The sequence below is a fragment of the Kogia breviceps genome, chromosome 14, assembly GCF_026419965.1.
Source record: "Kogia breviceps isolate mKogBre1 chromosome 14, mKogBre1 haplotype 1, whole genome shotgun sequence".
Taxonomy (NCBI): Eukaryota; Metazoa; Chordata; class Mammalia; order Artiodactyla; family Physeteridae; genus Kogia; species Kogia breviceps.
The window spans coordinates 5,962,514-5,973,997 of NC_081323.1; the positions used below are offsets into that span (position 1 = coordinate 5,962,514).

Sequence of the window (11,484 nt, forward strand, 5' to 3'; positions counted from 1 at the left end):
TCAGCTTAATGGGTAAAGAACCAACATTTGTCACCTCCTGATAGCTCGTCCAGAGTTCAGGAGACACTTCAGCACTCCTTAAATACTAAGGAATCCAGGAGGGCACGTGAAGATCTGGAAATCCGACGGAGACCCTTTTCATGGGAAGGTGGATAACAAACACTGTCCCCCAGGCAAGCGGGGTTCCCAGTTTGTCCTGGTTGAGACCAGTTTTGGAGTCCTTTTTCTTCCAGACTCTTTGGCCCTTTGTTCACCCCTGTTTTACTTCCTGTGCTTCTCCATCTTTTCCAGGGTTTTGCTAGAATCGGCTGGACTCTGGTCTCCGGGATTCATGTAGGATTTGTCTATGACCATCAGGGCTTCTTTTATGTAGTTCTGCACGGCAGACACAGCAGCACAGATGGCCTGGCTGCCAAACCCGTGGGTAATCAGGCTGAAATGAGACAAGCAGTTCTGGATGCTGGTCTCCAGGACTGGAGTGGGCCGGTTGTTCCCATTGGGAGTTCGGTCTTGATTGAGAAGGTCTGTGAATTCTTTACACACTTGCCTACGAAAGACAGTCAACACACATCACTGAGTTCAACCTAGGCCTTGACAGGTAAAGAGCACAAACTACTGTGAGAATGACACCTAGAGGCAACGAGAATTTGGGGCCAAGGAAGTAGATTTTAAACTAACAGCAATAGCCAGCTGCACTTAGCTGCACTTAGCACCTATTCTGTGCTGGGCCCTGAACTAAACTCTTTTTATTTATTTTTGGCTGCATTGGGTCTTCATTGCTGCGTGGGTTTCCTTCTAGTTGCGGCCAGCGAGGGCTACTCTTCGTTGCGGTGCGCGGGCTTCTCATTGTGGTGGCTTCTCTTGTTGCGGAGCACGGGCTCTAGGCCGCGGGCTCTAGAGCACAGGCTCAGTAGCTGTGGCGCACGGGCTTAGCTGCTCCGAGGCATGTGGGATCTTCCCTTCCCGGGCCCCTGGCCCGTGTCCCCTGCATTGGCAGGCGGATTCTTAACCGCAGCGCCCCCAGGGAAGCCCTGAACTGAACTCTTTTAAGTACTATCTTATTTAATCTTCACTGCAATTAGAAAAGATAAATGGATTAATGCCAGAATCAACTGGCCAAGGTCACCAGGACTGGTAAGAGGTGGAGTCAGAATTCCAGCCCAGGAGAGTAAGGGCTAGCTTTATTTGATGCAGATTGGTTCCTTAAACCAATTCCGTCAAGATCACTCTTTCGATACAGGCTGGTTCACTGTGCTCTCTTTTGCCCTATTTCCCACTTGACTAGTTCTGCTTCATTTACCATGATTTTAAAACCCATTTATTCTTGGGTTCTATGAGAAATCCCTCAGCTGCATTAAGTCATTTTGAGACATTTAATTTGCCCTCAGTCTCCTACACACCCAACCCGGATCATTACATTTTAAAAATCAAAAACATCTTGTTATCAGAAGGCAGAAGGCACATGATCTTGACTGGATGTGATAAAAATAAATCGTTTTCAACACATGTTTGTAAGACATGCAAATAAGATAACGAAAGAGTAGCTTAACTAGTTTGAGCTGAATAACGAAACAGCTCAAAAACACTCATTCTGAGCGATACACTCACTGCTCTAATTCTTCTAAACCCTACAAAAAGTCACTCTAATTTGACTCTGTAAAAGCGGCTCCTTGCCATTTCCTTTTGCTCAACACCCTTACTTCAGGAGCCTTTCTTTCTGGAGCACCAGGGACTGTGCTTGCCCCTCAGCTGCAAGGTCAGAGCATTAGGGCATCACATTCTCAAGCCTGGATACTTACTGTGCAGCTAGCAGCATATTCTTCCTAGTTGCCATCTCATTGCGTCCTCCGAGATGAGGTCTGGTTAAATACTCAGCCACGGATTTACTAGGAAATTCTGCTTCACAGACATAGGCAAAGTCCCGAGCCAAATGAACAGCCTCACCTAGAATAATCAGCAATGGCAACAGACTTTAGGGCCGCTGTGGTCCCCCACGGCAAACTGTCCCTTCCCTCTTTTTCCGGCACTACTGGTATTGGTGTAGCAGTCATTTTGCGCATTCTAGAATGCAATCATGCAAGGGGACGACAATCCAGCCGGTTAAGCAGAACTTCCTGGGTACTTTCAGTGGGTGCTGTCCCCACTAGGGTGAAATCATACAATGTAAGAAAGAAAAAAGGGGAAAAAAAAATGCCTGAAAATTTTAACTGTACTTAAATGATGTTCCCCCAGTCCTCTGCCCAACCTGAGCAGATGGGGACACACCCATGCTTCCTCCTCTCGCTGATCCAACAGCATCCAGCATCCGTCGCTAGTGCAGAAGTCGGAAAACTTAGCGGGGGGGGGGGGGGTGAGCATGACTGACAAAGAAGCAAACTGTCACGTTTCTTTATGAAACTGGGACAAAAGTCTGTGACAGGGAACTTTGTTTCTAAATGAGGGCGCCCCATTACTGGTGGAGGTAAGTCTCTAGAATGTTGCTTTAAGAAAGAGAAGCAGGTGTGTTTCCTACTGGAAATGTTAGGAGCCCTACCTACCCTCTCGTCTCAGGTATTGGGGGGCACAGAGGGAGAAAGACGAGGGGAGGGTGTCATTTCCCACCTGAGGCGCTGGGTTCTTTCTGGTTCCAAGATTTGGGGCTGCTAGAGCTTTACAAACCCAGATGGTGGACCTCACCCACCATCCCCACTTCCCTCCCCGACTCACTAAATCAACATCTGAGAACCATTGTTTTGGCACACGCTTTCTCATTCAAGCACCCCTGCCTGGCTGGTAAGGAAACCTAGGGGAGCCGCCTTTATGCTGCATACACGCAGAATCCACCATTCGCCATGCAGGACAGCTGGTCCCCAACAGCATCGAACAGGCAGCTCCTTTCTCCTTGCCCTGACCTCCAAAGACACTCGTAAAAAGGTAGAGCAGGGCCCTGCCAAGTCTCTTTTAGCACCGCAGTTGCACCATTTAGACCAGGGAAAGAAAGTGTTCAAAAGATTGCCTGGCTACCGGGAGACCACCCCTCATTGGCTCCCCTGGCCCCGAGCCGGGGCCCAGCGCCCTGTTGATTGGGCGAGGTGCTGGCGGCCGCTCCAGGCTTAAGGATAAGCCCCTCCGTGTTCATCAACTCATTTTCCTGTGCGCAGTAACAACGAGCTTGTTTTGTTTTGAAAAATAATTATTTCACTTTTCCCTCGCCCACTTTGTAAAAGGCCGTATTGCATTCTTGGCTACTTTCCAGGTTCGGGGTGCAGGCCCATTCAAGAAACTGAAATGTCACATCCTAACTATCTTAGGACTGGGGAGAGGGGCTCATCTGTGGGCCCCATTACTTTTTTTTTTTTTTTGATGGGGGAAATGAACAAAGCAACTGTGAACTGGGCTAGTCTCATTGTATACAAGGGCTTTTCTCTTCACTGACCACAATCCCAATATTCCACAGCTACAGAAACTAGAAACAGTGCTGCTGCTGCTGCCCACCAGTAACCAGCTTTTTTTTTTTTAAAAAAAAAGGTGTGCCAAATGATGGATTGCATCCTTCAAAAACTGGTTCATCTGATAATGTGATGTCTTAGGAAAACCAATTTCTTTTTAACAATGATTTTTCTGGGAGACCCACAACAGAATACTTTAGCAGACATATCGTTAAATGTTAACTTATTTGATTAAATGACTGTGATTCATTGTAATGAACGATGGCAAATCGCTTGCATCTCTCTTTTGTAACTAAGAGTTGTTTTTAACCTTTTCTTATACCTCTTCTTTTTTGGCGGGGGGTGGGGGGGCGGGCGGGTGCCACATCCCACGGCATGTGGGATCTTAGCTCCCAGATCAGGGGTCGAACCCACGTCCCCTGCATTGGAAGGTGAAGTGTCAACCACTGGATCGCCAGGAAGTCCCTAACCTTTTCTTTAGAGAAATATTAAAGACTCAACAGAGCACTAACTAAAAACACTGCAAAACAAAAACACAACTCCACTGACCTTCAACTAAAGATGTCAGGAGGGTGACGTGAGCAGCTTTCCGTCTTCCGGCCGGAAGATTCAACCCAATCTTGTCCAACTTCTCCCGCAAGGACCGGCCACCATTTTTAGATTTGGCTCTGAGCAAAATAATAATAATAAAACAAAAAATTATTTTCTCGAGAAACCACTTTAAAATTCTAAATGCCTAACGTGCTGCTAACAAAACAGAAATCTGTCAAAAACAATCTACATTATGTGGTTTACAATCAAGTGATACAGGGAATCCTTATTTAGTTAATCCCTGTAAAATTCAAAAATCTTTCTTAGCATCGCCAGCATTATTTTTTTAAATCACAGAACATTGCGAGTTGTACGGAGCAGATAAATTTTCACTTGTAGAAACTGCAGCAGCACCCCCCCCCCAAAAAAAAACGACTCCCTGGGGGAACCAGACCCATGGAGCTCCTCTCCCCTGAATACAGATGCTACCACTTCATACAAAGAATCAAATTCTAACCAAATGAGAATTTGTTAGCGCTGTTTTAACACTTCCTTCTACATTTGGCACTTTCTAAAAGAGAAGATGTGTACTAAAACTCCCTGGGCTAATGAGAATGCAGTGTTAGGTATAAAAGTTCCATAAATGTTAAAACCATCTCCCTGGTCCTTTTATATTATTCATCCCCAACCATTCAACCGCCATGCCCAGAACGTGTCCCCACATACCTTCTGAGGACACCTCCCAGTAATGAGGCATTTAAGCACTCAGGCGGGGACAGTCGCCTCTGGACTTCAGCCACTGTCACTTTGTATTTAGATGTAGAGCTGAGGAGGGACAGTCTTCCAGGGACAGAGCAGAAGACCTCGCTGGGATTCATCACAGCCTCCACCAGCTCCTTCTGACAAGGGAGACTCAAGGGGTTCTTCGTCATTGAAATAGGACCTGTGAGCAAAGATCAGAAGTGGCGTTCCCAAGCAAACCACTAACCGAAGCTGAAAGAGCTCTTTGAACAACTAACACTGCATGTTGGACTATAAATTGCAAGCAGATCTTTTTGAAGCCATATTCTTCAAAGATAATCGAATCTGAATTTCACAATTTAACACCTTGGGTAGTTAATGAGTCAAGATCCCAAGCGTGGAGGGTTTGCATTTTCTAACCACTTTTAAAATCTGTTTAATTAAAACATGTTTTCAAAAGACTACTTCATAACTAAATAAATGAAGATTTCTTCCCCCCTCCCTCACTCAACGAATATCCAAAATCACAGGACTGATTTAATCATCTGGCAAAATCTTTCAGTGCAACTGATCACAGTAAATTTTAAAATACAAACACACCTGTTCTAAGTTTACTGGGAAATTCTGTTTATTTTCTGAGGTTTTTTTTCTTTTTTTTTTTTTTCAAAACCCATTTTTCCTCAGTTGATTTCAAACAGTTTAACCTCAAGTAACAGACCATAACTACATTTCATTTAGGATTACCCCATTTCCCAACAGAGCTAAACTGGTAATCCGGGCAGTACGTGTAACTTGATTTCATGAGCCACTCGCTCGCCCAAGTAATCCAATTTTCCAAACCCCCTCCCCTCCCCCCACCTCATCCCTGCATAAATCCGACAGATCACCCAGCCCGATGCTTTCAGGGCTATATGTTTTGTAGGCCAAACTGTGTCCGCACCTTCTTCTTGCAGGTCAGAATTAAGGCTCCTTATTACCCCTGTGCGTATTTGAAATCCGAAATAAAATCACACCAACCCGTTCAACAACTAAAACTGTCACAGAACCAATCACTCCACTAAGGTATGTGGTGACTTGTTTTCCAAATTAAATCACAGCCTTAACTCACTCTGGGATTCTTTCTGGAGCATCGTAAAAACACTCTCGAATTCAAGCAGTAACACCCACCAAGGGAAAACTATGGAGTAACAAATCCGGAGATTGGGAGGCAGCTCCTGAGAGCATCCTTTTCCATTTAGGTCGTAAAGAAATGCCCTGTCTTCTCACTCCTAAAACCTACCTGCCTCGGGTGCCTGTCACTCCCTCCCACCACAAATGTCCCAAATCGGATACCAAAAGCCCTACCTCGCCAATAAGTTAATAACTTCCCGGTACCGCTAAGAACCAGTACAGGGTGTGTGACGCCAGAGGAAGAAAAGAACTCGCGCTCACTCGGTACCTTTGCGAATAACCGTCTGATCATGCAGAAGTAGGTGCTGGTCGTCGACGTTCTGGGGGAGAAACGACAAAGTTTCCTTTAGGTTCGAGGGAGCCTGGGGGGGGGGTAGGAGAGAGGCGGTGGGGCGAACGGGTCCGGGCAGGAGGGGCAGGGCCGAGGCGCTCACCTGCACCCCCTCCATCTGGTGCGCCATGTCGTGCAGCCCCAGGTTCTCGGCCAGGCCCGCGGCGTCCAGGGCGTGCGAGTGGGGCAGCAGCAGGTCCGAGCGGCGGTAGGCGTCCCTGCGGGCGCTCACGGCGCCGCCGTCCAGCCCGGAGAGGTGGGGCAACAGGCCGGCCGGGCGCGCGTGGTGCGAGGGCAGCCCAGCCCCCTCCTGGCTCTGGCGGCCCGGCCAGGCCTGCTGCTGGCTGCCCGTGGGCGCCGGCTGGTGCAGGGGGTTGATGGCGGCGGCGTACGCTTCTCCCAGATGCGAGTAGGGGTCGGCTGCCTGCGAGTAAGCCAGCTGCTGGTAGGGAGGCGGAAAGTAGGGTGGCGGCTGGTATTCGGCGACTCCAGCGTGGGAGAGGGGCGGCGCGGGGCTGTAGAGATGCTGCCCGGCGGAGGGGAGGTGAGGCAGCCGCGGGTTCCCATTGCTGCTCGCGTCGTGGCGATCCTGGGGCGGAGAAACGGAGACCCGGTTAGTACGAAAGGCCGCTACCGTGCACGGCCCGCGGCCACCGCGCTGAGCCTTGTGACCCCCGGGCACCCACCGCACCAGCCCGGACCGACCCCCGCGGGGCCTGCCCTCGGGCCAAAAGGCCCCGGGGAGCAACGTGCCCCGGGGGTCTCGCTGTCAACCGCGAGTGCGCAGAGGAAGAGGAAACTGGAGAAAGACCTGGAGGAACGTGCCCCCCGGGCCCCGCGGCGGAGGTCTGACGCCCGAGGTATTCTGCGGCTCCAAGTCCGAATCCCAGGCCTTGGGCCGGGAGAAGCTTGGGCAGGGGTCCTGGGAGAAAGCCTGCAGGCAGCGCAGAGCGCGGTCGCTCACAAGCCCGCACATGCTGGCGTCGTCGGTCGAAGGTGGGGAAGCGGTGGGCGCGGATAATGCGCGCCGCGCAGGAAGTGCGCCGTTTCCCCGCCCCAGGGACCCTCCCTCCCACGCCCTCAGGACAAAGACCTCCGGGCGAGAGACCCTCCCTAGCGGGGGCAGCCACCCAGCGCCGCCCAAGGGACTCGGGGAGGAGCCCACCGCAGCCAGGGGTGCGCTCCCTGCTAGCTGTATCCCGACCAAGTCACGCCGTCCTGCCCAGCCACCGTCAGTCTCCCCACAAATCGGACACAGAGAACGAAGGACCCCGAAAATTGGGCAACCTTGCCTGCGCACGTTCCCTCGGCCCACGGCTGTCCAACTTAATTCTCAAAGGACGTGTCGCCATGTGTTCCCGGGGTCCCAGGGGTGGCGGGGGACCAGGAGAGCTATGACACCGTCGCCCCCTAGCTGAAGTGCCCGGGCCTGCAAACAGGGGCAGCCCCTCTAGGTCCCGCGGGCGCACGGCTCTCCCGCGTCCCCGCCGCCCCCGGCTCAACGCCTCGCGCCGCCTGCGTCTTCTTCCTCTTCCCGCTCGCCGCCTCCCTCCCTCCCACTCTCCGAAACTCTAGCTCAACCTGTCCGACAGGCTGGAGCACTCCCGAGCGCTTACGGCCCCATCTGGCCTCAGAGCACCCCCGCCCGCCCCTCCTTCTCTGGAAAGCCAAACTTCGGTTATTTTCTTGTTTCCCCGAGGGGGTAGCGGGGCAGGTGACGAGCCCGCCTCGGAGGAGACTCCGCAAAGGTGTCGCCGGCAGGTCGCCTCGTCTGACCCCTTTGGACGGAGGTTTCGTGCGTAAAAAGCCACCTCTAAAAGTTGCAGACCCAGCGCTCTTCCAAGAAAACGGGGGAAAGGGCTGTTTTGCTTCGCAGGAAACCGGCCGGTAAGCTTTGTGGGTGGGATCTGTTATGCTCTTCCCAGGCCCCATTCCCGAGACTGGATATTTAGGTAAAGGCCCGATTCAGGAAGGGGACCCCGGAGAAACGCACTAGGGACTGTCCGGAAACGTGGACCCTGTCCCATCGAAGGGCGAGCGGTGGGTGCCTGTTCGCTGCTCCTGCGCCCTCGCCCCTGACCTCGGTCCAGTGGCCCGCGCCTCCGGGACTGTACTCGGGCGGGGCCAGGCTGCGCCCTTGTGCCCAGCTCACCTCGCAGTCCTCTTCATACTTGACATTATCGGTTATTTTCCACAACATGGCGTCCGGCGTCCCCCAAAACAGTCGCCAGTTAAATCCAGGTTCCCCCCACCCCCCGAGCGGTAAATCCAAAATTGGGGTCACGGTGGCCAGGCGTCTGCCGCTGCCCCCGCCGCGCGCGGGCCTAGCCGTCCCAGTCACTGGACGCGCATCGGCGGCTCCACGATTGTAGATGCTGCCGGCGCGGGTGTAGAGGCCGCAGCCGAGGACCGGGGAAGCCGCGCCCGCAGTGTGTCCAGGAGATAGCCGGGGGATCCGGGCGCCTTAATGAGAAGCAAATTATCATAACTCCTCCCCGGGGGCCGGCGCGAAGGCCCCGGCGCCGGGCGGGGCGGCCCCCAGCCAGTCCTAGCCTAGCTCCGCCCCGCATCCTGGCCCGGCGCCGCGCGGAGACCCACGCCTCGGGGGGCTTAGGAGAGGAGTCGAGTGGGCAGCAGCTCGCTGACAGCCGCAAACCTACGAGGCCAGCGTCCTCCATCACGCCATCCATCAGGCACCCTCACCAAGCACTCACCTGAGTTTGGCAGGGCTGGAGACCGGGATCCGAACCCAAGAGCCCGCCCCTCTTTCACCGACCGCGCCTTCCCCCACCCTCCAAAAGACGTCTCAACAGCTGAGGTCCCCCTATCTCCTAAAACGTGCCAAACACCCGCTCCAAGGAGATTTAAGGTTTAAACTGGAATCAGGCCGCCGGAGTCCCAATCCCTCCGAGGGACGACGCCCTCCCCCGCACGGCGTGGGCACAGTGCGCTCGGGGTCCTCCGAGGGGGCGGGCGTGGGAAGGCCTTCTGGGGAATCGGCCCCAAGCGCCACCGAGCGGGCGGGCCGCTCCACCGGCCCCGAAGTCTCGGACAACTGCGTTTCGCCGCCATCGCCCGAAGCTCCATCTCCAACGCTGGGCTGCGGCCGGGAGGCGGGTGGGGGGCACCCGTTTGCCCTCGCCCGGCCCTGCCCTGCCCGGCGCCGGCTCGGCAGCTTCCTCCGACGGGCCAGGCACTCAGAAGCCTCCACTCAACCGAGAAAAGAGGTGCGGGGCTGAATGCAACCCTAGCGTCACAGGCGGGGGCGAGGGAAGAGGTGGGGGGAGGAGGAGGGGCCGTGGAGGGACCCGCGCTGGAGAGGTGAGCGCCCGGGGTGGGCAGATACAGGCAGAAAACGAAACTTCCTTCCACAGAAACGTTGCCTCTCCCCCCAGGATGCATTTGCCCCCCAACCTTGAAAGCACAGCGCAATACTGAAACATTTTAAAGAAACGAAATCCATTGGCCCGATTATTGTAATTGACCTTTCTTTTTTTGATGCAAGGGGAAAGTAGCTAATTCTCGGGAGCTGAATTTAAACATTCTCAGGGAATCAGAGAAGGAATCTTTCGATTTGATTCCGAATCCGATTTTGCAATAATCAATACCTTTCAGTTAAGTGCCCCGGGCCTGGAGTGGACTCTCATCCCAAACCACAGAATGAATGCACCCACCGCTTCCCTACTCCCGCTCGGGTTTGTTTGAACTTTAGCATTTCTTTAAACCGAGATGGGCCTAAAATGAAATAACCAAAATAAAAATAGGCGTCTTCCAGGCGAAAGGTTCTTCCTCGCCCTAGAGAGTAGACAGATTCCAGGTGATATTCCGACCAGTTGTGAGAACAAAACCTGGAGGCGAAACCACTGAGGGCTTTTCGGGCATGTCTGCGGGCTCTGCACTAGGAGGTACAAAGACAGTGCACACACGACCCCTGACACCTAGCTTTCAAGACACCGTGGGGGGGGGCACGGGGGGTAAAAGAGAAAACCGCAGAAGCAGCGCTCCTGGTACTCCGGAGTAGGGGCAGGGGGCACCTGCTCAGGGCAGGAATCGGACCCGGTGCGGTAGGCATGCTGGCGCCCTGGGCGTGGAAGATTGGGGTCCCAGGTGCTTTCGAGGGAGGTTGCGAAGCCTCTGGGCGCCCCAGACACCCAGACCAGTGACGCAGGAGCTCTCCTCCACGCTGGGCCTTCTAGCCCCGGCTTTGACTCCAAGACCCGGCTGGGGATGCAGCTTGAACAACTTGTCTCGTCCACGCCTGCAACTTTACCGCCGGGCATGTTGGGGCCAGGGCTGGGCAACAAGGTACCAACCCCCCGCCCCAGGTCCTGGCTGCCCTTCCTTTCCGCAGCAGGTCTCACCAAAGCCACCCGCAGGGACGGAAATCCCTCGCAGCCCCGGGGCGTCTATGGCGGAGGCAAAGGGAGCCGATGGGCCCCGAGGGTTTGCGCACCTCCGTTTAGGGAGCCCCAAGGGCACAGAGGTTTCGAAACCGCTCGGCAAAGGCCATTCATTCCCAAGGCAGCGCCCTGGACCTGGACGCTGCCCCCCTCCAAGGCACACGCCCTCAAGCTAGAGCACGACTTCTGCGCCCTGTATGGGGAAGCCGGCTCAAACGAATCCTCAACCTTCCCGGCCAGGCCGACTCTACCCAAACACGCCCAGCTTCTGTTTCAGGGACGGAACCCAGGCGTGCGCGCGCCCTGGTCCGGATGCCGGAAATCTCAGCCCTTCCTTGAGCTCAACTTTTCTGCTCTGAGCAGACAGCCGATGGCTCCCGCACTCAAGACAGACCTCCCCCAAGGCCCCCGCCCCTCGCCGCGCCAAGACGCGTGACTGCGTGGCCGCGCCCTTAGGCAGCCACGGCCTGGGAAGAGTGCCCCCCCTCCGACCCTCCGCGGCTTCGCAGCCGCCAAGTGTAAACAGAACGTGGGGATCCCGGGGAGCTGCCTCGCCGCTCGCCTCGCACAATCAAGGATATGGGGCTGGACGGTTGTCAGCGGCTTCCCTCTGTCGCCCCCTAGGGAGCCTGCACTCAACCCACACGCTTGAAATCCTGGACCCCGGCCCCCAGCCCGCTCGGGTGGTGCTAGAAACCGGAGACCGGAGGCGACAAGGCGTCTGCGAGGACACAGCGCTACAACAGTGCGCCACCTCCAAGGATGCGCGGGCAGCTGCCTCTGGAAACAAGGCTCCCAAACCCGGGCGGCAGGCTTCCGCCGCCTCCACCGCCGTGGCAAGCCCAGGAAGGCGGCGGGGCGGGTAGAGCTGGACTGGAGCAGG

General features: G+C 54.8%; 1 protein-coding gene across 1 annotated transcript; it reads right to left on the reverse strand.

The window, feature by feature from the left end:
* Positions 1–238: 238 nt before the first annotated feature.
* TFAP2C (transcription factor AP-2 gamma) lies at positions 239–8,582 on the reverse strand. The gene is made up of 7 exons (XM_059039174.2): positions 8,354–8,582; positions 6,305–6,790; positions 6,139–6,190; positions 4,686–4,902; positions 3,978–4,096; positions 1,800–1,944; positions 239–547 (listed from the first exon to the last, which is right to left on the reverse strand). The coding sequence occupies exons 1-7, from the start codon at positions 8,399–8,401 to the stop codon at positions 262–264; spliced, it is 1,353 nt and encodes a 450-aa protein (XP_058895157.1). The 5' UTR covers positions 8,402–8,582; the 3' UTR covers positions 239–261.
* Positions 8,583–11,484: the final 2,902 nt, after the last annotated feature.